At 37.9% G+C, this 22,872-nt stretch overlaps 1 protein-coding gene across 3 annotated transcripts in view; it reads left to right on the top strand.

The window, feature by feature from the left end:
- The window catches only part of MLLT10 (MLLT10 histone lysine methyltransferase DOT1L cofactor), a 118,889-nt gene that overhangs the window by 13,803 nt on the left and 82,214 nt on the right, over window positions 1–22,872 (top strand). For all 3 annotated transcript variants that reach the window (XM_048950414.1, XM_048950413.1, XM_048950412.1), the window contains exons 4-5: window positions 11,641–11,695; window positions 22,189–22,298. In XM_048950414.1, the coding sequence (XP_048806371.1) occupies window positions 11,641–11,695; window positions 22,189–22,298 (165 nt within the window). The remainder of the gene's footprint in view (window positions 1–11,640; window positions 11,696–22,188; window positions 22,299–22,872) is intronic.

The following is a 22,872-nucleotide window of genomic DNA, read 5'->3' as shown; positions in this document are numbered from 1 at the left end:
TGAGAGGATGTGTGCTTATGAAATAGTATGTTAAAGGCTTTAGGTCCTGACTTGGAGAGCTGATTAATGTGTGTAAGTTCTTAGTGCTGCTGTCCAAAGAGAGCCTAGAGAAGCTAAGTTTAGAATTTATAGCGCAGCTGTTTACAAAAAAACTTTTTTCCCCATCACGCTATTATGGTCAAGACATTTTTCTTGATAATCTTATTTCAAGAATGATTTAATTATAGTATTTACAGGAGTAGAAATAGGCAACATTTTACTACAGGCTATTCTTCCTTATGCTTATCATGAGGGAGCTGGAATAATCCATGTGAAAGAGATACGAGGCAGACATCTGACATTTGCACAATTAGCTTTTGTGTAGTCAGGCTTCTACCTGCTTGGGTCCTCGTGGATGCAACTTGATTTAGAGACACAAGAAGATCTTGGCAGTTTGGAATTCCAGGAAGCACAGTTCGTATCATACGTGGGAGTTGGATTGCTTGTAGTAGAACAAGTGAAGTAATACAGTGTTGATTTTTTTTTCCCCACTGCAATATGTATGTTGTAAGCATCTCATTGGATCTGGAAAAATGTTTGTTTTAGTTGAAACTGCGTAAGATTGTTAAAGATGATGGTTTTTTTTTTTTTCCACTTGGCATTTCTGTAATGTTTGTTTTTAATGGGTCAGTTTATGAAGTCAAGTGCAACACTGGCTTGCAACGGAGTCCTGATGTTTGAGTGAGGCTGCGGCTGGCCTTATTAGCCACCTGGATTTGAGCCCTGGGGAATGTGTGGAGGGGGCTGTGACTCCCTGTGGAGTTAGCCACATTTGAGTAGTGTTCATCTGGATGTCAGTTGAGTTGAGGATTACTGGAGTCTCGACACTTACATGTATTTCTTGGAATTTGTTGAGAGACAGACAGACCGTGCAGTCAGTGCAGATGATACAGTACCTCATAGTTAGGGGTTCTGAATTGCAGAAACACAGCTGTAGTGTTTACCTCCAGTGTGAGTTCAGGTACATTGTACTGCTGTAGTGATAGGTTTCTGCTTCAAGTCCTGCCAGACCTGAGCTGTTCCTGCATCTGCTGCACAGATGATCTGAACTCTGAACACTTGAGAATAATTTTATTTTAATCTGTAATATAGCAAAGTTTGTAGTTTGCCTTTCCAGATTCCTCTTTTTTTCCTTTTAAAGCTTTAATCACACGTGTTTGCAAGTTCATTATTGAAGAGCTGTTTATAAGGGTTGAATGATATATTCATAATTTAGCCCTGACTTCCCCCCAGCATTTAAAAAATATAAAATAACCATGCTTGTAGCATTGCTTGCATTTTGCCTGAACAGGAGGAAGTGAATGAGGAGAAAATAGGAATGCAAACTTTGGAAAAGCATATGAGTTTGTAATCAGGGCTCTGACAGTTTGGGCACAACAAGTTGCTGCTGCAGGAGTGGGATCTTGGCCTGTGCTGAGAGGCTTTTTGATGTGATTGTTAGATCTGCAACTGTTAAATAGAATGCATGTTGATAAATATGGTCACAATAAGGATGAAGTAACCTTAATTTTAGAGGAAGAAAGTGGTTTGTAATGACTTGCTGCTTTCACCTTTTTTTATTCTTCTATGTGAACTACTGGCAGCCTAACAGTTAATTCCAAGGTGAATTTACTGTATGTTATTTCTGAAGGTACTCCTTGAAATAATTCTTAAAGAAATTTTGGAATGAACACTCTGTTGTATGTATCCATAATTAATATTAAAGGACAATTTTATTGGGCTATAATTAATTGGGCTACTTTAATAGTACACTGACAAGCACTAGAAAAGTTGCTTTAGTTTTGAGCATAGAATGGAAAAATTTACTTACTTTTATTTGTCACTTGTGTTTTCTACACAATAGTAAATAGTAAACTTCTGAATAAGGGGAGTGACTGTAAAATACAAATGACCAGAATTTTTTTTATTAGTACATAAACTACTTCTAATATCCCCATGCTTCCTCTCCGTTTAGAAGTCAGCCAATGTTTGTTTGTAGTTGGCTAAGTGAAGTAACCTGCCTGTCTGAAGATACACAGGCATTGCACTTGACATTTCTGCTTTTATTCTGAACCCGTATGGATTAAGAGAAGTGCATTTCTTGTCTGTTAGACCAGTGACTGTTGTTTGCCTTGCATGTCCTGAGTAGAGAGAATAATGTATCATGTTCAGATTATTTTCATGTAAGTAATAATGACAGACCCTTAACTTCATCGCACTGTGTCTCAGAACAAGTTGCTTAGGACTATCTCAGAACAAAGTTGCTTAGGATCCTGTGTTGTCTGGTTGTCACAGTTAGTAGTACTGTTTGCAGAAGATGCTGATGGTTTCTGTGCACTCTCAACTTGCCGTTTTCCTTAGAGATATTGATAACAAGTGCAGTGTCACTGAAGAAATGGCTTCTTTGGTGTTATTTAAAGACACAACAACATCTACCGATTTGCTTGAAGCAGTAAAAAAAAACCAAAAAACAACTTTAAAGTGATTTTCTTTAATCTTTGTTAACGTATCTGGTATAGCTACTGATGGCACCCTGATGGTTGGTAAAAAGGAGGGACTTATAAAATTAATAGAAGATGATGCAGTTACTGGCAGCAGCTCAAGTTTGATGAAATATCACTGCATTGGACATCAAGAGAATTTGTGTGTGAAAGCTTTAAAAGTGGATAATGTCACACAAGTGGTCATCAAGTTGTGAATTTCATAACGTCCAGGGGGTTGAATCATTGCTGATTCTAGGGTTGCTTAGAAGTACAGATGCTTTTTCACACAGGGGATGGTGACACACTGAAACAGGTCGCCCAAGAAGGCTGTGGATGCCCCATCCCTGGAGGCATTCAAGGCCAGGCTGGATGTGGCTCTGGGCAGCCTGGTCTGCTGGTTGGTGACCCTGCACATCGCAGGGGGTCTGAAACTAGATGATCATTGTGGTCCTTTTCATCCCAGGCCATTCTGTGATTCTGTGATTTTATGATTCTATGCTGATTATGGGGTCATCTTTTCTGAAGGAAGATGGCTAAGCTGGGTAAAATACTATGATTTGCAAGGTGAGATATAGTCCTTTGTGGAATTGAAAGGAAAATCAATGCCAGGACATGGAGATTAGAAGTGGCTCTCACATTTAGCATTTTTGGTTGGTTTGACCGTTCATTTGAATGAATTGAATGTGTGTCTTTAAGGTGAAAATTACCTGTGCTATGTTTCAAAGCATAACAGCATTTGAAATAAATAAATTACGGCAAACTCAAGATATATAATATCAAATAATTTCATGCATTTGGGTGCACTGGCTAAATACAGTCCTGTGAACAGTAAAAAATATGCAGCCTTTCTGTTTCAATGGAGAAATTTGAGAATAAGTTTCAAGATTTTAAAACAAAAAAAATCAGTGTTTTGGTATATTTGTGATTCTCTTTTCAGTCAACGGAGTACATTACCTGTGAATTTTCAAGTGGAAGGTATGGAGTTGCAATCAGACATTCAACTGAAGGAAATTTTGGTTGTGTCTCTTCACCAGACTTTTACGAGACCTATCTTGCCAGAGAAAAATATCCTTCATTTCACAGTCACGCCTTATTCATGCAGTCACTTTTTGGCAGTGCATGTGTTTGTGAACAATAATTGCCAAAGATGGAGAGTAATATTTCACCAAAAATCTCTGACAAACGCCTTGAGAACTCACTAAGAATTGCAACCACTTCAATTGAACCAGACATTGACACATTAGTTTCATAAAAACAGGGTCAAATATCCCACCAGTTTTATGTTTTTGTTTCACTTTTTTATATTTTAATAAAAAATACATAAATTTTTGTTACTTACATACGTTAACTATATTGTAGATTTTATATGTGGCCCGAGACGGCAACTGTTTGCTCATTGCGGGTGGCCCAGGAAAGGAAAAAGGTTGGACAGCCGTGAAATAATCTAAATGTCCTGTGGCAAAATGAGTAACTAAAATGAGAATAGAGCCTAAAGCAAAACATTTTCTTTCATTGGAAATGCCTGGTGCTCACACGGAAATGTTTTGTGACCATTAGTTTCATTTCCTTAATTGATGAAAATTTGTTAAATCACAGGCAGAGATATTCTGTAAAGAGCTCCTCAACTGCCAAGGGTCTTAAAATGTGCACTAGGGTTTTATACCTCAGAATTTGTAGGGTCCAGCTCTAATATGTTTCAGGAAGACACTGAAGAGAACCAATGCAGACTTGTTTTTCTTTGGCTGTTGCTTTCAATTGGGATACTTACAGCCTGATAGCAAAAGCTTAGGTGGCTGGTTGGAAATGCAGCCAAACGTGTCATAGCCTTCTGATGCTTTCCAGTAAGGGTAGATGTGTGCGTTTTGAATTTTGTGTGTGCTTATAGTTTGTGTTCCTGTGACATCAGGACTTGGTAGTCTTAAATATGTGCTGGGAAATATATAACATGGGACTTGGGAGGTTGGAGTAGGCACATCTCCATGTGTGCTGCGTGGAGCTGGGGGTCATACTGATGGTCAGTTGTGCTGCGCGTTATCTCTTGTAGTTACCTTATGTGTACCGAGTTGAAGTGTGACCGACTATCACCTGTGCTGTGTACTGAGTGGATGGTCTTGCAAGAATGCTGATTTGCATGTTGAGTGCCTCTAATCTTCTTGTCATATTTAGTAAATTTACTGTCTGTAGTAGACGTCTTTGACAGAGCTAACTGAATCTGCATGTACCTTTATCTGATCTCTTGATAAAGCAAACTAGATTGAGTCTCTGTAATTTATCCAGGTATAAAGCCCCAAATACTGCAGGTAGTCAGTCTGTTTTTCTCTTACCTGTCAACTGTCTGCTTAAAAAAAAAGTTTTCTCCTCCTCCTGGGACAGATGACTGAATAGAAATGGGGCAGAGATTTGGCAAATTTGTCAGCATTGAGAAATGATTATTTGAAGAGGGAGATGACTTAATTTCTTCAGTTGTCAAGTTGCAGAACATAGCACTTTGGAAGAGAAGTGTGACAGTATGCGTTCGTTTGCTCTATTAGTGGTGTCAGCCAGTTGGGGATTCATGAACGCTTTCCCCATGGTAGTAGAAGATCTTTTTGTTCCTGTTGGTTCTTCACTGCAGCATGTAAGTACTGGAGCCTGATGTGAATCATAGGTTAGAAACATTGGAACTTTGGTAGTTTTTGTTTGCCTCTTTTTAGATATCTTAGTTTGAAAAATTGTGCAGTTAGCTGCTTGCTGACTTCTGCTTAAAATACTTGTATAGTTGAAAGCTATTATTTATAGAGACATTTAAGATAAAAATATGGAAGGTGTATGCTGTAGGTTTATGGGTAAGGTCATAATTCTGAAATACTGCAGGTTGAGACTATTGATAAGGTATCTTACTATCGAGCTGTAGTTTAGAAACTGATAAGTAAAGAAATGTGGATTTGGTTATATGACCATCAGATACATTATATAGATAGCATAAATACTGTGTGTTGTGTGGATAACAGCATTGACTATCTGTGTTACATAGATAGCAATGTTGGCTGGGCTATATATTACCATAGGTGCTTTTGAAAAAGAGATTATGTGTAATTAATCCTTTTTGCTCTACTGAACAATGAAAAAGAAAACGGAAATGATGAAATTTTGATGTTAGTAAGTACTAGTAAGCAAGGGTTTGAAAAATCAGAAGTAGTCTGTAATGGGTGGTTTGAAAGTACCTCATTAGTTCTGAGGAAAAATGATCAAAAATATTAATAAAACATCAGAGTAAAAAAGTAGGCTGAGTTTGGTCTAAGTTCAGTAATTTCTGCAGCCCTTGGGAATGCGTGTGAATTTGAGTGGGCTGGATTTTCTGGAGGTTTCAGGAGCTGTAAGGTTGGTCTCCTCTGGTTAGTATGTTGGCAACATCAGTTTTGTCTCCTGAGATAGTCTGAAGGGGTGAATGGAAAAATGAAATGTCACTGAATTCTGAGGCCTGGGGTAGGTTATTACCAGCAGATGTAGACATGGTCAGTCTCCTATACATCCTGTTGCTGGGTGTGTTTTTGTACTAACCATCTGTGATTTCTCATCTATTGGTTTGCCAAGATCTAAATTTCCATTATTCTGGTTTGCCCCACTCTGCAAATATCTGTTTTTTTTTTTTTCTTTTTTTTTTCCCTTCTATTTGTTTAATCCTGGAAAACTTGGCTTCTCTTTGGGCTGTCAGGCAATGTATCCGCTGGATTAGCTGAGTTAAACTTAGGTTTTCTGTTAAGTATAATCTAATTGTCTGTTGTTTGATTATTTGATTAATTTATTTACATGCTAGTCTTTTCAAAGTATGGTGTCTGCTCATAGAGGAAGCCATGCTTGCCTTGTCCCAAATTATTCTGTTTTTTTCTTTGCTTTTTAAGGAGGAGTCTGCAGGATTTTCTTCTGTCCAGTGTTTTCATTTTAAAGCACTTGTGTTGGTTTTTTAACTTCTTTTTTTTCTATCAAAGAAATGGGCCAAAACATGAAGAAGAGAGATAGTGAAAGAAAAGTTTAAAAAGGGAATATAAGAAAACTAAAAAAGGAATATAAGAAAACTTAAGACTCCATCTTCTGTTTGAAGAGAATAGGACACTGTATGGTTTGAGATGGAAATTAAGCTTGTAAACAAATCAGTTCACACATGGCTGATGCTGGTTCAAAAATTTGAGATGTAAGTACGCTGGGGAATAATAGTGGCCCAAGAAATTTGCATTTATTAGTAGAGTGTGGTTGTATTCTTGTCCTACTCCCTATCTTCATTCCTGTTACGTTCGTTATCTAACATAGTTGTTCTTATGGTCTTACGGAGAGATGACTCGAAGTGATCTGGCTGAAAACTAAGAAGGGAAAAAGAGTTTTATTTTTAGCTTGCTGATCAGGATTTCCATATGGTTGAATGATTGCTCTTCCAAGAGCAAGGGAGACAGTAGAAAAGTACACAGCAGGGGGTGGCCAGTGATCTTCTTTTGGCAGAAGTCAGCAATTATGTTAGCTTAAAGTGAATCTGAATTGAAGTCAGCTGGAACTGCAGCCTAATTTCTCGGCTAACAGCTAGGAACTGTACTCTATTTTAGCTGCTGTAGATCTTTTGTGTTATTTAGGTTAACGGGTCATACTGAGACACACTGTTTATTGCATTATTGCAGTGCTGGGAATGCTGGGAATTCAGTCCTATAGGACTTGGCTTGCTTGGACAGTCATTACTCAGGTGAATGGCTCCATTGGCCTACTGTGGATTACAATTCAGTAAATTACTTGCGTATTTTGTTTTATTTGTTTTTTTTTCTTATAGCAAGATAAAATATAAAATGGATATCTCCACATTATGCTTATGAAACTTGCTTCAAATTAACAGAACTCTTAAGAAAGAACAAGACTGTATTTCTACCATTCTTTTCTTCTCTCAAGAATAGTCTTGTTCTTATTTATATACTCTGTCTACTCTATAAGTCTCTTCATTTCAACACGAATAAGCTGGTCTGTTGGACTAAATCAGTTTCTCTCTTTTTTTCTGATTGAAAAATTGGTGGAATTAAGTTAACCAAAAAGGCTCCAGTAATTAATTTGTATAATGTCTACTGATGGATTTGACAGTTGTTATTCTTGGTTAAAATGGAATGATGTATTTATCTAAAATGAGGGAGAAAACTTGGGACCTTAATGCAGTGGAGCCAAGTTGTATTCTGAGTAATTCAGTATAGGAAGTTGAGTTTATGTAGCTCTTGCTTTACTTGTGTTGTTTTGGTCTTTCTGTCTTGACTTTTCCTACTATGTGTCTTTAATGGTCACCTCCATTCTTTTTATTTTACTGTTATTCTTGATTATTTTTTACTTGTTTAAGACAAAAGCTATGTCTGTGAACTTAGTCTGTTCCACCAGAGAGTTTCAAAACTGAGGTCTGCATGTTACATTCTGTAAGCCAGTAATGCTCCTTTTATCACTTCTCTTCTTCAAATCGAAATCAACTGGTTGTACCTACAGCACCGCATGCACTCATGGCCCGCTGTGCACGCAGTAAAGGATGTGGCTATTCCTTTGCATCACAGTCAGCCTTTCTGGTATTCCCATTTGCATGGTCACACCCGATGTTTATTTGAATTGTTGATCAGTCTTAGGATTTTGCCCTGTTTTTGCTGTATTTTTTTTCCCCAGTAGATTTAGTAGTTCCATGAACAGTAGATCTCAGAAATCCTTTCCAAGGGCTGACCCACAAATGGGGAAGAGAACCTTGCTGTTGTCAGTGCTTGAGTATTATAGGTCATCTGGCCATCCATACAGAACCTTTTTGCCTTCAGCTGTCACAGAGATTGAAGCTTTATTCTGTTGTGTGAGTTACATGCAGATGTGGCATTTAGTAAAGAGATTCAACTGTTGTTCAATTCAGCATTAAGGTCTGTCCATAAGTTAAAGAAGGAGACATGATTTTAGATGAAAACATTCAAATAAGAAATTAAAATCAACTGGATTTTTGAAATACGTATATATGGATGCTATTCTATTTCTTTTCTCCTGAAGAATCTTTTGTAATAACATGTGTTTAAGCATTTTGAAAGTACCCAGGATTTATTTATTTATTTATTTTTTTAGCCACTTGCAAATTCTCAGCTGAAGTTACCACTTTTTTTGAAACACAGAAACATAAAATCATTTGTGTTGGAAGGGACCCTTAAAGGCCATCTAGTCCAACTCCTCTGCAATGAACAGGGACACCTACAGCTGCATCAGGTTGCTCAGAGCCCCGTCCAGCCTGTCCTTGGATGTCTCCAGGGACAGAGCATCCACCACCTCTCCTGGCAACCTGTTCTGGTGCTTCATCATCTTTCTCCTTATATCCAGTCTACATACAATTTTAGAGACTTCATGTGAAGGGTCAGGCAGCAGAAGGTCTGTGACATGAGATCCATCTGAAATGGTTGCTCTATCTAGTAATGCTCTAAGATTTTAGAATGAGTAGTAAAATATTTGTTAAAAATGTAATGGGAAGATGGTCTGCTACTTTACTTACTTGTCTCAGTCAGGTGGGAATGAGGCACGTGGGGCCCACCAGGCAAGGACACTGGTTCTGCTGCGTGGTGCCTGTTGTGAGGAGGTAACTTATGAGAGCCTGTAGGCCGGGAACCAGTTAGATTCATAGCCTAGAGCAAAAAGGGCAAAGGGTCACTGTGTGGTATATTAGCTTATTATGATGCTACTTTATTGCAGATGGTAGCTAGAATTCATCGCACCAGAAACACTACATATCATCAGAATCCCACCTCCAGCTCGAGAGCTGAGCGCAGGCATTCTGCTCCCTGCCAATAGCAGGATACTCTACAGAATTCCCAACACTTCAGTTTTCTTTCGTTGTCACAGCTCTCTCCTCCAGATCAGTTTTCTGTCTCCTGTCTTTATTCTTCCCTGGCTGGTTGCAGCTACAGAGGAATAATGAGGGGAGATCTAATGGACCTGAGCCCTATGGGGATCTGAGAGAAAAAGAAATGAGTTGAAACTAAGCTCTGAAGAGACAAAGGAGCATACTGAACTCTTACACATAAATAACTGGTTCTGTTCCTTGTCACTCAGTATCTTGTGATTGTTTTCAATTTTTTTTTATTCTATGACTTATATAAAGTTTATTCAAGAAGTTTATTCATTCTTGTTTATGTTGCAGTACTGCCATTCCCTGCCTTCTGTATTGCTGTTGTAACTAACTGTGGGATTATGCTGTAAATTGTGTGAGAAATACACACTGAATTGAAAATATTAAAAGTTTATTTCACTCCATTTCACTGATCTGGTTTGAAGAGCAGCCTTGCAGAGTTTAGCAGCTGTGGGAGTGATGGAAGGAGAGATTATTAAGGGAGTGGTGAAGGGAAAAAGAAGGGAACCTCCTAAACTGGTTTTACTACTAGTGAAAATATATGATGAATTTTCACAGGCTTGTGGAGGTAGGGCAAGGGAAACTATGTTAATAGCTTCAGTTGTCTCTGTGCTAGATACATCATCTCAGCTCACTGCTCTTAAGCTGTATCGCTTTGGGATAGAAACAAACTTCATTGCACTATTATTGTCAGTATGTACCAGGCTTCTTACTTTGAGAGTCTAATCCAGTATGTATGGAATTCATTAAAATTAACCTCCAGCTACTGCGTGTCTCAGCAGCTTGCATGTAGTTAATCTCCAAACATGGAGAGCTGAAGTGTTAAGATACAGCACATTTACTGCATATGTAAGATTTTGTTGGAAAGGAATAATGGAGTCATGGAATGTCTTAGGTTGGAAGAGACCTTAAAGATCATCTAATTTCAATTCCCTGACATGGACAGGGAATGAACCAATCGTTCATTTCAGTTGCAAGAAGGTCATTATAATCTTGACTTGAAAAAGAAGTGGTATAGTGCTCCAAGTCTGGAGCTTACAGAATAGTTTGGAAGTTTTCAGACACTTTGACCTTTGAATTTCACTGTAGACTTAATATTGCCTTTTAATAAGTTGCTGATCATTTTCATGGGTTGATGTGAGGGAAGAGTAAGGGAAGCAAAAGACAGGAAGGAGGAATCCTAAAGATTCTTTTTCTTGTGTGCATCTGCCTATACCAATGTACTCAGCAAAAATAATTCAACAGCTTTTCAGTTTTACCTTCTGTGAAAGCCTCTTTGCTGCTAATACCAGTTTTGTTACAGGTTACATAGTCCTGAAGATATACTTTATCTGTGTTAGTTTCAGGAATTTCCCAAGTCTACACAAACTGTTTTTGAGGCACATAGAGCATCGTAGGCTCCTTTATCTGCTAGCTTAGCAGTTTGGGTTGTTACTAATTTGGGAATACATAAAGATTGCAATAAAATGATGTCTAGGTATAGGTTCTCCTGTATCAGTACTGCTTTTCACATCATCTGGACCAGTTAAGTGGAATGTGTGTCAAACCTGTTCAGTTTATATAGTCTCTGGACTGATTTGGAATTGATTGACTCTATTGTGGAAAACTTAGTGCTAAGCTTGATGTTAGGAAGTTGATAGAAACAGTTGCAGCAGAAAGATTGCACTGCTGTCATTCTGGTATGTCACAAGAAAAGGATGCCTAGCTGCATGTTTCAAGACGCAGTCTTTGGGAATTTCAGGGATGAGTCAATTTTTGACCAGTTCATGAAACAGAAAATGAAGTTGTTTTTGGCTTGTTGGAATAAGTGTGAGTCGGCAGGGACTATGAAACCAGTTCTTACTATAGCTGCTCTCTGCTCTAATTATATCTGTGGCACATCTTTGTGATTGACCATTTTGGTGAGTACAAAGATCCAAGGAGAAGGGCTTACAGTAGGGAGTCTTTGGACTGCGCCCAAGTTTCTTGTCAAGGCACTCTGCCCCATTCTTGGTGACATGTATCCAGAATTCCATGGTGTGGAATCCAGGGATTAAAACTTGGAGGTGGAATTGTGAATAGCTTAAATACACTGCGGTTTCAAGATCCAAAGGGGAAGGTTTTGTTTGTGACAAACTAGCTTTAATACAACAGTGAGGGTTAAGGAAAAATATGCCCATTCACTTTTCTATAGTGGTTACTTTTTTACTGACACCTAATAGATTTGATTTGTATGGTTTCTTTTGTAATGCTTCTGTGATCATTCCATTTTTTTATTTCATTTTTGCTTTTTTTTCCTAGAGATGTGAATTATGCCCTCATAAGGATGGTGCTTTAAAGAGAACAGATAATGGGGGTAAGTTTTATTCTTACTATTTGTGAACTCTCTTATTCTGTGTGAGGGAAATAAGACTGTGAAAAGAATATGTAGGGATCTAATAACAGTGGAAACTAGCAACTGGTTTATCATACTAGCTTAGAAAGTGATAACTATTTTGCAGTAGTCCAGATTAAGATGACTTTTTATGATGTTTGAGAACATCAGTTATTATTCTTAGACTTACTTGTAGATAAAAGTTACAGTAAAGGAGAAACTGCATTTTAACACAAGAATTTACAAGGGAAACAGATAAATTTTATATTTATTTAGTTGGAGTTTGAACGTTTATAGAAAGCTATTCAAAGTGCATCGTTCATGGGAGAAAGTTAATTTTTATGTCTATAGCCAGGCTGAATGTGTTGGTGCATTTTCAAAGATAGCTCTTTCATGTTTGGTTTACTAATAGGCTCAGTAACAAAGAAGCTAGAGCTGAAAAGTTGTAGTAGCAATTACCTGTCCCTTGCATCTTTCTAATTGTATCACTCAGGTTATCATCAGTTCTGCTCCTGCCAAGTAGAACTGCTAAAAGAAATCTCCACAGAATACCATGCCTTGCTTGTTTTTTGTAATAGTTGGTTGATGTGAATGAAATCTTTCAATTAACTTTCCAGTCATTTCTGGATTGTTGTCTTCTATCTGTATTAGATACTTCTAAATTCCTGTCCATCATCTGTTTGTAAATAGCGCAGTCATTTTGATACTGTGACCTTTCTCTTGGGAGAGGAGAAAGAACAATCAGGATTGCAGATATCATTTGGACAGTCTATGTTAATTGTTTTCTGGAGATTCTGTGCTGCATACATAGTATTCTACTTAATTTTTATCTTAATCTCAGTTTAGCGTTGTAGTTGCAGTGGCTTTGCTGTTCCTTTTACAGTTGAATTGCACAGGCCAGATCCTGCTTGTATTTGGACTGGTCTCCTCTTTCCCTTTCTAATCAGTATGTTTGACAATAATGTATAACACACCTTCTGGTATTCACTATTCTAGTGTCTGTTTATCTCAAACATGTTAGAGAATTTTGTGTTGTTCGTGTTAGGAGATTGTATTAAGTTAGTGTGTCAGTGAAACTACCTTAATGAGTGCCAGCACAGTACTTTAGCCTTAAAACTAAGCCTCTCAAACAGGTTAATATGCAGCAGCATTGAATTAATTTCTTCAAATGGCAACTGAAGCATGAGGTAGCTGAAGGATTTTCCGCTTCTGTATTTAAAGTAGTGTTTGGGAATGCCTTGCTGTTCTGTATGGTAATTTTGAAGAATTTTTAGAAAGTCTTGAGAGTGTATTTTGGCAGTTTGCATCAAATGTCTGAACATCCTTTAGATTCTCTCATGCAACTGTACTCTTTGTAATTATGAGTTTCTGTCAGAAAGTGAATTGCTTTATCTGGTTGAAATTACTTAAGTTTAAATAGCAAAGGTTACACTGGACAAATGGTATTTTCCCTCTTTTCATGTTCATGACTGGCGATTTTTATCAGTGAAAAGCTGATAGCAGAGAAGTCTTGAGAATTTGTGTTTCACAGTCTGGGAACCTCCCTCAGTAATAGATATTGTCCGTGGGCCGAATACAGCAAATCTGACTTTATGGACCAACTGCACTTTTAGTAACGGGTCTACAGGGGGGAGTGAGCTTTGGAAAAATGAACTCTAACTGGTGTTATGGCATGGAAACCTGCGTTGTTAACTTGAAGCTTTCCTTTCAAAATATTGCTTAATAGAAGGGATTGTGCCAGAAGAATTTCAGTGTCAGGGTAGTACTGTAGGAGGTCATGTCCTGGGAATCTCGGGTTAAAACTTGATTTTTAAAACTCTTCCACCAGCATTGACCAGAAAGCCAATGCAATTTTTGTTGTAGCGTGCAGATAACTCGTGTGGTCTGCTGGTGTTAATGATAACTTTCTTATTTTTTTAAACAGTCCTCTGAATATCTGCCTTTTACTAATGTGAAGAAACGTGTTTAGTTTTGGGTATTGAAGGTGCTATATTTTCTTTTACATTTGGAATCTTAGTGTTTTGTCTGCTGAGCTTTTAGTCTAGGATTCCATGATTTTCTTAATCTGCAGTAAGACGCTGTTATTGCAGTAGGGCCCTTAGTGTGCATTACTGCCTCCTTCTTTGTGGTGGCATTGGTGTTTACAACTTCGTTTCCTGTGTTCATTTTCTGCTAAATTAAATCAGTTCCCTGATCCAGCTGACAATGCTGATGTCAGGGAATGAACAGGACCATTCTTTTAGCAGTAGCCTGTATGTAAGCTGTCTTAAGTCAGCTGTACAGCTGTCCCTGAAAATAGCCTAAGCTTATGGCTCTTATTTGGTGGCATTATCTTGTCTTTAAGAACTCTGGGGCACTATAATATCTATTCATCTATCTGTCTGTGACAGAATAGTCCACGAGTCAAACTTGTGTTGTTTTTAAGTGTTACTAAAAACAGCAATAGTTGTATTTGGTGCATTTGTCTTTATTTTTCCCTATCTTTTAACTCCTCCTTCTCTGTGTGATTTGAGGTTCTTTTGTGTTTTGTTCTTTCTCCTTCTCCCTTTTACTTATCTGTTACAATTTATTTGATTTTTTGGAGCTCGTTGCTTCTTGAAATTTCCCTTTTGACGTTTTATATTTCTATTTGGAGATATCTAAAATTCTTTAGTTATGCTTGTTGGTACAGTTGCTAAGGGAGTAATGTTGGGTTTTCCAGTCTCATAGTAAATAAGGAATTAAAGTTTTCAGCAATACCACAAATGTGGCATTCTTGGTGTGGTTCTGTCCTGTATCTTCTACATGAATTGGAAGTGGTAGCAAGTATGTGGTAGCAAGAGAAGAGGATCACGCTCTCTTTGTCAGTATGAACTTGGTTCTTGGGAAATTTCATGCATGCTTTCTCAGAATATGTTCCCAACCTACAGGTGTGTATGCTTTGGGACTACTTGAACCAGTGATGGTATTTTTTGTGTTTTCAGAGAACACAAAATGTTGTATCTATCAGGTGTGTTTTAAATGTGTCTGTTACACGCTTAATTTGTCCATTTCTTTTGGAGCGTTAGTGTCTGTAGCAAGACATTTCACAGCTGATCAGTGTGATGTGTAACAGTAGTATGCAGATTGTGAGTCCTTTAAATCACAGTTTTATTTGATGGCACGTGGCAGTTGCTAAGTCAAGGGAAGTGACAAAGACCAGTTATTTTATTTTCAGTACCACTTGTGGTTTTATAGACCCTTGTCATATTCTTTTTCTGTCTCCTTTCAGGGAAACCCCGGACTGATGGGGTATTCCTTGTATGGAAGTATGACCCATCCCCTTTCTGCTTCTCTTCCTCTTCGAAGTGACACATAATCCCTACCAGAACTGCATATGAAGTTTTAGAGAAGCAAATCTGTATCTATCTAAGCTGCCAAATGACAACAGTATGATTTAGTGTTCCATAGCATAGATTGCTAATGTGATTACAGGTCACCACTTTTTGGTACAGATTTTTTCTCGGTAATTACAAAACACTAGCTAGCAATTCACACTACATTGAATCTGGGACAGAACCTCAAATTGGAACACAAGTGTTAATTTTAACAATTAATTTTTGCCTGAGGAATATTCTTAACATTGAGTGCTTGGTTTTCTGCATCCGTTCTGAGAACAGAATACATGGGCAATGTAAATTTTTGAGGTGTTAACTGTTTTTACAGTCTTTGTTGACTCTTGACCATTTGGGTAATTAGAGGTAGAGTGGGATAGGGGAATTTCAGTTACCTGAGGTAACTGCAACTGTATTAGCTGCCTCCTGTTGGTCTGGTGGCAGTGGCTGCTCCTGTTGGTGGTGGGCTGAGAGAGAATTTGATCTGGATTTGAGCTGAATCCAGAACTTTGGGCTGCTTCATTGTACGTTCAGGGCTTTCCATTGCCAGAGACCTGTATTGGCACAGAACAGGAGCAGCTAAAAGCTGAACGCACGTGTTGGTTGGATTTCTTCTCACACTGTGTGAAAATGATTGTTCAGCTTTTGCTGAAACTTGCATGGGTCTTGGAAACAATACAGTTGCACTTCATAGCATGCAGTCTGCATGACAACCGTGATGTGGTTTATTGTGAAGAGAGCATGTGCTGAGGATTATGAAGAGTTGACCATATTTAGCTGCAAATTTGATGTAATTCATTCGTTAATAGTGATGGGACATTGCATGGTTCTAGTCTGGGTGATTGCCAGAAACTTTAAAAATGGGCTTTGAATGTGTAAATAATACATTGTAATGTTTTGGCTGCTTAATGTGTTGTGGGGGAAAAGGATCTTTGTACCTGAAGCCTGTGAAACTATTTACAAAAGCATTAGGAAGTCTGTGGTCACTGTCTGCAGTTATAGAAATTCTGTATTTTGTTATTTTTTACTGAAAATAAGAAAGTAGAATTGAGCTGAAACTTCAATGAACTTTTGTCTTTGAATATGCTTATGAACAAAAGCCTGTGCTACATTTGGTAGTAGTGTTCATTTAGGGGCATCATTGTGGTTTAAAATACATAACTGAATATGAAAGGTTTTGAAAATGAGGAAAAAAACTGTGGTGTATGTGGGAATTCTTTATTGATTGCTGTTTTATGTGTAAGAAGGCTACTGAAAGAGCAATTAAGCTGTTTGTAGCAGTATCTGTTCTCTGTATGCGGCTTAGGAGTTGGGCAAAGTGTGAAAACACATTTAATACATTAAAAAAAAGCTCACTTGCTCCTTTTTTTTTTTTTTTTTTTTCTTTTTTCCCAAGCACGCTGTTCGTTGGATATATTTTTTGGATGTTTAAATAGTTCTCTTACAGTAATCTTTGTCCACATTTCTCTCTGAGCCGGAGAGGCTTCAGCTTGGTGTGCGACTTGTTGCTTTGAAATCTGATTCCACTGGCTGATGATGAGGAATGCTGTGTAACAGCATTCTTTGTGTCGACTTTTCACCAAGGCTTCTTTCATGCAGCTGCTTGGGAAAAGGCCAGCTAACAATGCAGTGGTTTTATGTCATCCTTCAGGCCCTCTTCCCATCCCCTGGGTCAGCGTTGGGATCCCCCAAGTCTATAAAAACACCACATGCCAGCTTTTCTTACTCTTAGCGTTACTGGTTGTCAGCAGCTCTCGCTCTCGGGTTTGCTGTTCTGATGTGTTTTCATGGTATTCATGTTTAAGAATATGGATGGTATAATGTTGTATGTTTAGGCTTATGCATTTTGCTAGAAATGTTTACATAAAAATGTTCAGGTCCTTTTACAGAGATTTGCAAGATTTAGCATATGTATTTTTTACTAGAAAAGGCAGTAATATTATCTAAGCAAAATGAAAATATTTTACTAACAAATACACATATTACCATATAATCTGTTAATATTACCATAAAAAATTAAATGTTTACTAATTATTTTACTAGTAAGTGCAATGTAAGGAACTACACTGGGAACCTGGAAAAAAATTAGAGAAAGCTTTAGATAAATATTTATGACATTTTTTCCTTTTGTTGTATAAAATGTCTTTAGAGAAGAGTAAGAGACTCATTAATGCCGTAGCATGCAAGATAAGATGATTAAAGCTGTTGGCTTACTTAGTGGACCAGTGGGATGTAAGCTGGAGCTGCTTCAGAAACAAACTATTTGTTGTGCTGCCAAACGAAGAGCCAATGAGAATTTTTCATACGTACTTATTCTTTAATTGAAGAGCAAGTATTGATAAATGCAGATTTAGGTGAAATTCTGTAGTAAAGCTCTGTGGAACGGAGCCTTTTCTTCACAGATAACAGGTTTATTAGTGTTATTTTTAGTAGAAATTGTCACTTGATTCAGCGTACTGGTGATGAAGTTGGCTGTCAGCTGCTGGGGGAGGGATCTGCAGCAATTAGTGTGGGCATCCTTTTTCCTCTATCTTTTCAAGGAGTGGATCAAACAGCGTAGTGAATAATACCACGTTATTAGCTCCAGCAATCTCTAAAACAGCGAGGTTAAGGAAACTGCAGTATTTTAAGCAGCTTCATCTTTTTTGCAAGTTTTGTTACGTTTGTGGGAAAGGAATATAGGTATATGGAATGCTTTAATGAGGCATTTGGACTAAGGGTTCAAAATAGTACTTAATCTTTCCCCGTAGCATATAGTAACAATTCTGGTCTTATGCACATCTTCTCTGGCTTTACCTTTCAGGGTGGGATGGGGCTTTGGGATAGAGTTTTGGGATCAGCCAGCAGATGTGCTGGCAGCAGAACCTGGGGTGCAGTTCCCAGACCTCTGCAGAAAGGAGAGGGCTGTGCTTTTCCTGTGCTGGCTTGTTTTTTCACCTGTGCTTTTGTTTATGGTAAACATAAAACCTTAGCATGCCTTTCATCAGCTTGCTGATGTGACCACAGGGTAAATTGCTGTCTTGCCCCAGGGTTAGTAATGAAATGAATACAGTTTTATCTGCCCCAGTATATGGCAAGCTGTACTTCAGGGAGAGGGAGGTGGGACTTTATCTTCCCGTGACAGCTCACAGTTGAAATGGATTGAGGTGTGTCCGTAAGCTACAACCCAGAGTGACTCTAATAAGAAAAATAGTGTTTCAAACAAAGAAAGCTTTTTCTGTGCTAAAAAATGGTGTTCACTTTGGTTAGGAGTGAGTTAAAGTTACAGATGGCATAAAATTCCTTAGTGAAATACAATGGACTCTTTAGGAACTTTCACAGAATGCATAAGCAAATCTTATTCAGAGGTCAGATTGGAGTTAGGAGATGGTGATGACATCACAGAGCTCTGTTTTGGGCCCGGGCTGCCATTGCAGCTGGACTTCTCTGTGACTTCATGGTTCTGCCTACTACTGCTCTGCTGTGCTCCTTTGGCATCGATTGTCCAGAGCCTGTTCTGCAATTGTTAGCACTCTGCCTTCTCTGTATTTGAGTGGTAGAGTGGATTATTACTGTAAGAGAATTTGGTTGTTACTATACAATTATGTGTTGGCAACAGCTTTTATTAACTAGTGATGAAATAGTTACCTGTTTGCTGTTGTTGGGATGACAGACTTTTAGTTAAGGCTCTGGAACTCGAGATCTGTTACACTGAATGTTAATGAATATTACATACTTAAATATTTTGAATATGCAATGTTAGAAAGTTTTCACTGAGGTGAAAATTAGTTAGGCATCTGAGATCAGAATCTCAGCAAAAGATTTGTAAAATGAGGATGGATTCTGACTTGTAATTAAGCATTTGACATGCCAGGACAAAACCTAAAATTGGCAAATCTCAGTGTTCTTTTCTGACAGATACTTAAAGAAAAAATGGTGGCAGTGGGGCTCAAGTAAAAAGCTTTCATAAGATATATTTTAATTTTGAAGGCTTTTTGGCATTAATTTTCAATTCTTGCTGTTTGAAATTACTGTTTTTGTCATTATTGTTACTGAAGTAGATCTTGGGCTTGTTTTTAAATGTGGAAAAGTGTTATAGCTACACTTGAGTTACCTTATAAAATAAAGTGGATGCATAAATATTTCTGTTAGAATTTCCTAAAGTTACTGAAAGTAATGAGTAAGTAAAACTAGAAAGTGCAATTGAAGTATATTGAGCATATATTTTAAGTTGGCTGTCATCAGAAAGCTTTGTTTTTGTTTTACTCTTGAGATGTGTGTATTCACACTTAAGCATTGGGAAACCTCAATTTAATTTAATTATGTCTTTTTTTGGAGTGGAAGATGTATAGTTGCCCAGAAATATTGTAATAAGTTATATGAAGTTTATGACTTATGTATGGAGCTAATTGAAGAATGTGACTTTAATGTGGCCTTAAATATTATAAATCCAGAATAAAAATGCTTGCTTCTTCAGCAAGTTGTATACATGCACGCATTTGGGTGGGTGTCTGTTTGGAATGTTTAATTATTCTTGCAAAAAAGTGTCTCTGTCATCTAGTAAGAAATAATACACAAAACTACTCAGCTTTGAAGATGGCAAGAGAGTCTCTGAGTTATGTAAAGGGGAAGGGAGTAGCAGCTTCTCTGGGCCAGGCAGCAGAATGGTGTAAGTACTTGACAAGGAAGGGGAATATTTGGGTTCTGTCCTCCTGTCGACTAGGAGAGTCTGAGCTCTCCAATGAAAGTGGCCTACTCTGTCTGGCTAAATAGTCTTGTGTGTTTGTGTGTTGCTTCATTTTGCCTTTTAAGCCTGGGCTAATATGAACTGAAATAAACCACGTGATAATAAGCACATGAGTATGTAGCCTTATGACTGCACTCTTGAGATGTTTTCTTGGGGAAGATGATACTGAATTTTTTTGTTTCTGCATTCTGTGCTAGAGTTTAAAAATCTGAAAGGCATAAGGAGGAGGTAGAGCAGGAAGCAAAGCCCTGGCCATTCACTTTCCTCCCTAGGAGGATGGGGGAGGCATTTTCTCACTTTGTTATGCAGTCAAAAGCCTCTTGGTTCCAGAAGGTTGGAAATAAAGGCTACTTGTATGCTAGTAATAGTAGCTCATTCTTCCATCATTGAGATAGCGAGCTGTCACACTTGCTCCCTTCGGGTGTCCTTGGTTTCATGCTTTGGAATAGTCTTGAGTAATCTTTTGGTGTTCAGGAAAAAGGTGAATCTTGTTTACTTCCTATTCTGTTTTCCACTACTGGTTTGTCTTTCTGTGGTGAAACTGAACACTCTGGCCACCCTTAACTGATAAATTTTGTGGAGGGGTCTACAGACCTTGCGAAGTTCTCCAGTGATGGAGATTGCACAGCCTCTTCAGGAAACCAGTCCTCAGCAACACTCGTGAGGGAAGAATTTCTTCCCCATGCTTTCATGGGAAGGAACTCCTGAGTGTGCTGGTTTTGGTTCTTCCAGATGAGCTTTCTGATACTTCAGTCTTTCTTAACCAGTGAAACCTTGGACAAAGTAACACTTAAGTAGCTTGGTGCATGGACTCTTTGAGTCCCAGTGGGACGTCATGCAGGCTTAGGCATTTGTGGCTTGTAGATGGGGATAAAAATGCTGCAACCTTCCCTGTGATTTAATTTCTTATTGGGCAAGTTGTCATTTTTTGCAAAGGTCAGATTGTTTAGGATCTGAAGAAGATACTGGAAACAGGTGGAGAAGGTCCCTGGTCCTTAGTTCCTTGAGCAGTTTTTAATCTCTTTTCCAAGAAGTTTGTCAGTGCTGATGTATGTCATTTGTTTTGCTATGTAGACACTGTCTGTCACTTTTCTGTGGGTTTAGTGGGTTATTAGATTAATACTTTTTCAGGGGAGGAGATTTAAAGAGAAATATCCACCTTTAACACCATGTTAACGTTTCCTTATCTGTCTCTAGTAAGATGGCTGTGGCTCAGGGCAGTGTGCAAGTCTTAAGAAAATCCTTATGAACACTAATTCTCTGAAGATATATCAAACAGAACATACAACCTGAGGTGTTCATAGATGTTTTGTGTTCTTTTTTCTCTGTTAGTTAGTTAGTGATAGTAGAAAATTTTTTAAAAAGTGGCTGAAAATGGCAGTTTGTACTTCAGTTTCTCTACTCTTCTACTAGTCGAATACTTGTTCCTTGTGTTAAGAATTTATGAATATGATGATGAAGCAGCACAGTTGCTTCTGATATTGGGTTAAATTTTGCTGAATTTAGCCAAGCATAGAATATGGACAGTTTTCTTACACTTGTGGCAAAGTGGTCTCTACTGGAACAAGCTTGTAACTCTCAGAATCTTGGCATGGAAGGAAAGCCTGAAATCAGTAGTTTTCTTTCTGAGGAGTTTTCTTCCTTCCACCCCCCTTTCCCCACCATTCCTAATGCTATTTTAGGAACTTTTATTTCTTGAAGTGTTGCTAAAGTACAATGAGGTAAGTAACTGAGCCCCAGGTCAGTGGCTTAGAACAGGACTGGATGTAGGAGTTGATCTAGTTAGAATAAGTAAGTTGTCTAAATCTTCAAAACTAGGAAAATTAAAAAAAAAAAATCATAGGTATGTGGGTTTTTGTTTTTTTTTTTTTTTGTATATATATTTATGTGTGTGTGTGCGCATGATGTGGGATTTCTTGCTTTGGAGAGAATAGATGAGTCTAGTCAATTCAGAATGGTTTTGTTTGAATAAAAAGTGTACGCAGAAAGTCTTACACGAAAGTAAGGCTTGCATGAATAGTTTCTTCAGACCCTATTTTTCTTTTGTGGGAATTTGCATAATTTTTAAGTGTCTTCTGTGGTAATCCAAGTAATTTAAAGAAAGAAACTACTTTTCCATTTGTGTTTGTATGAATCATTACTGTCTGCAGTTCATGAAGTATTATTTTTAGGAATTCTCCACACAATAAACTTAAAATATTTTACAGCTCATCTTAACTTTGGGTAATATAAAATGAAATGTGAACCTGATTTAAGCCATTTAGGTCTGCAATGTTTGAAACTGTTAAAATAGTTAATGGAGAAGAGTGTTCTAAGAGGTTCTTCGTAGAGTAATTGAAATGTCCTTTGAGCTTCTAGAAAACGTTAAAATTAAATACAATTGTAACTTTTTGTAGGTTGGGCTCATGTGGTTTGTGCTCTGTACATTCCCGAGGTGCAGTTTGCGAATGTCGCTACAATGGAACCTATTGTGTTGCAGTCCGTTCCTCATGATCGTTACAATAAGGTATAATTATGAGTCTTTTTATCTGTATGCAATGTGTATATTTGCAAACTTGTGAGCTTTAAATAAGCTAAAACTACAGTTCTTTAAATGCAGTTTACGTGAAATGTATCAATAGCTACTGTAATGTTGTGTGTTTTCTTCCATGTATCAATGATGAGTTCAAGAATTGTATAACCAAGATGTTATAATCACAATACAATTGTGTATAATCAATAGATATCAAGATGTTATAATTGCAATATAATCAAAGAGTAAGGCAAAGCAAACAAGGATCACAAAAGAGAATAAGTAGAAGAGCTTACCCTTGGGTTGAGCTCACTAGAAGATACCAAAAGAGAAGGATCTCCAGAAGAGATCCTTCCCCTCTGGTAGCCAGCTCTTAAATAGGTCCAGGAGGGGTGGAGCCTGGCTCCACCCTTCCGGCAGCACAGGAGAATTGCCTTCACCTGTGCTCCTCTGGCTGACTCATGGCTCACCTCAGGTGATCAATCAGAGGTTCAGGCCGTGACTCAGCAGTTCCCATACAAGAATTAAGAAAGCTGTGTTATTCAGTTGAACTGCAAAGTTATCTGCA

The sequence above is a fragment of the Lagopus muta genome, chromosome 7 (assembly GCF_023343835.1).
Source record: "Lagopus muta isolate bLagMut1 chromosome 7, bLagMut1 primary, whole genome shotgun sequence".
Classification (NCBI taxonomy): domain Eukaryota; kingdom Metazoa; phylum Chordata; class Aves; order Galliformes; family Phasianidae; genus Lagopus; species Lagopus muta.
The sequence above is the reverse complement of the archived record's forward strand: the minus strand, read 5'-3'. Positions and strand labels throughout refer to the sequence as shown.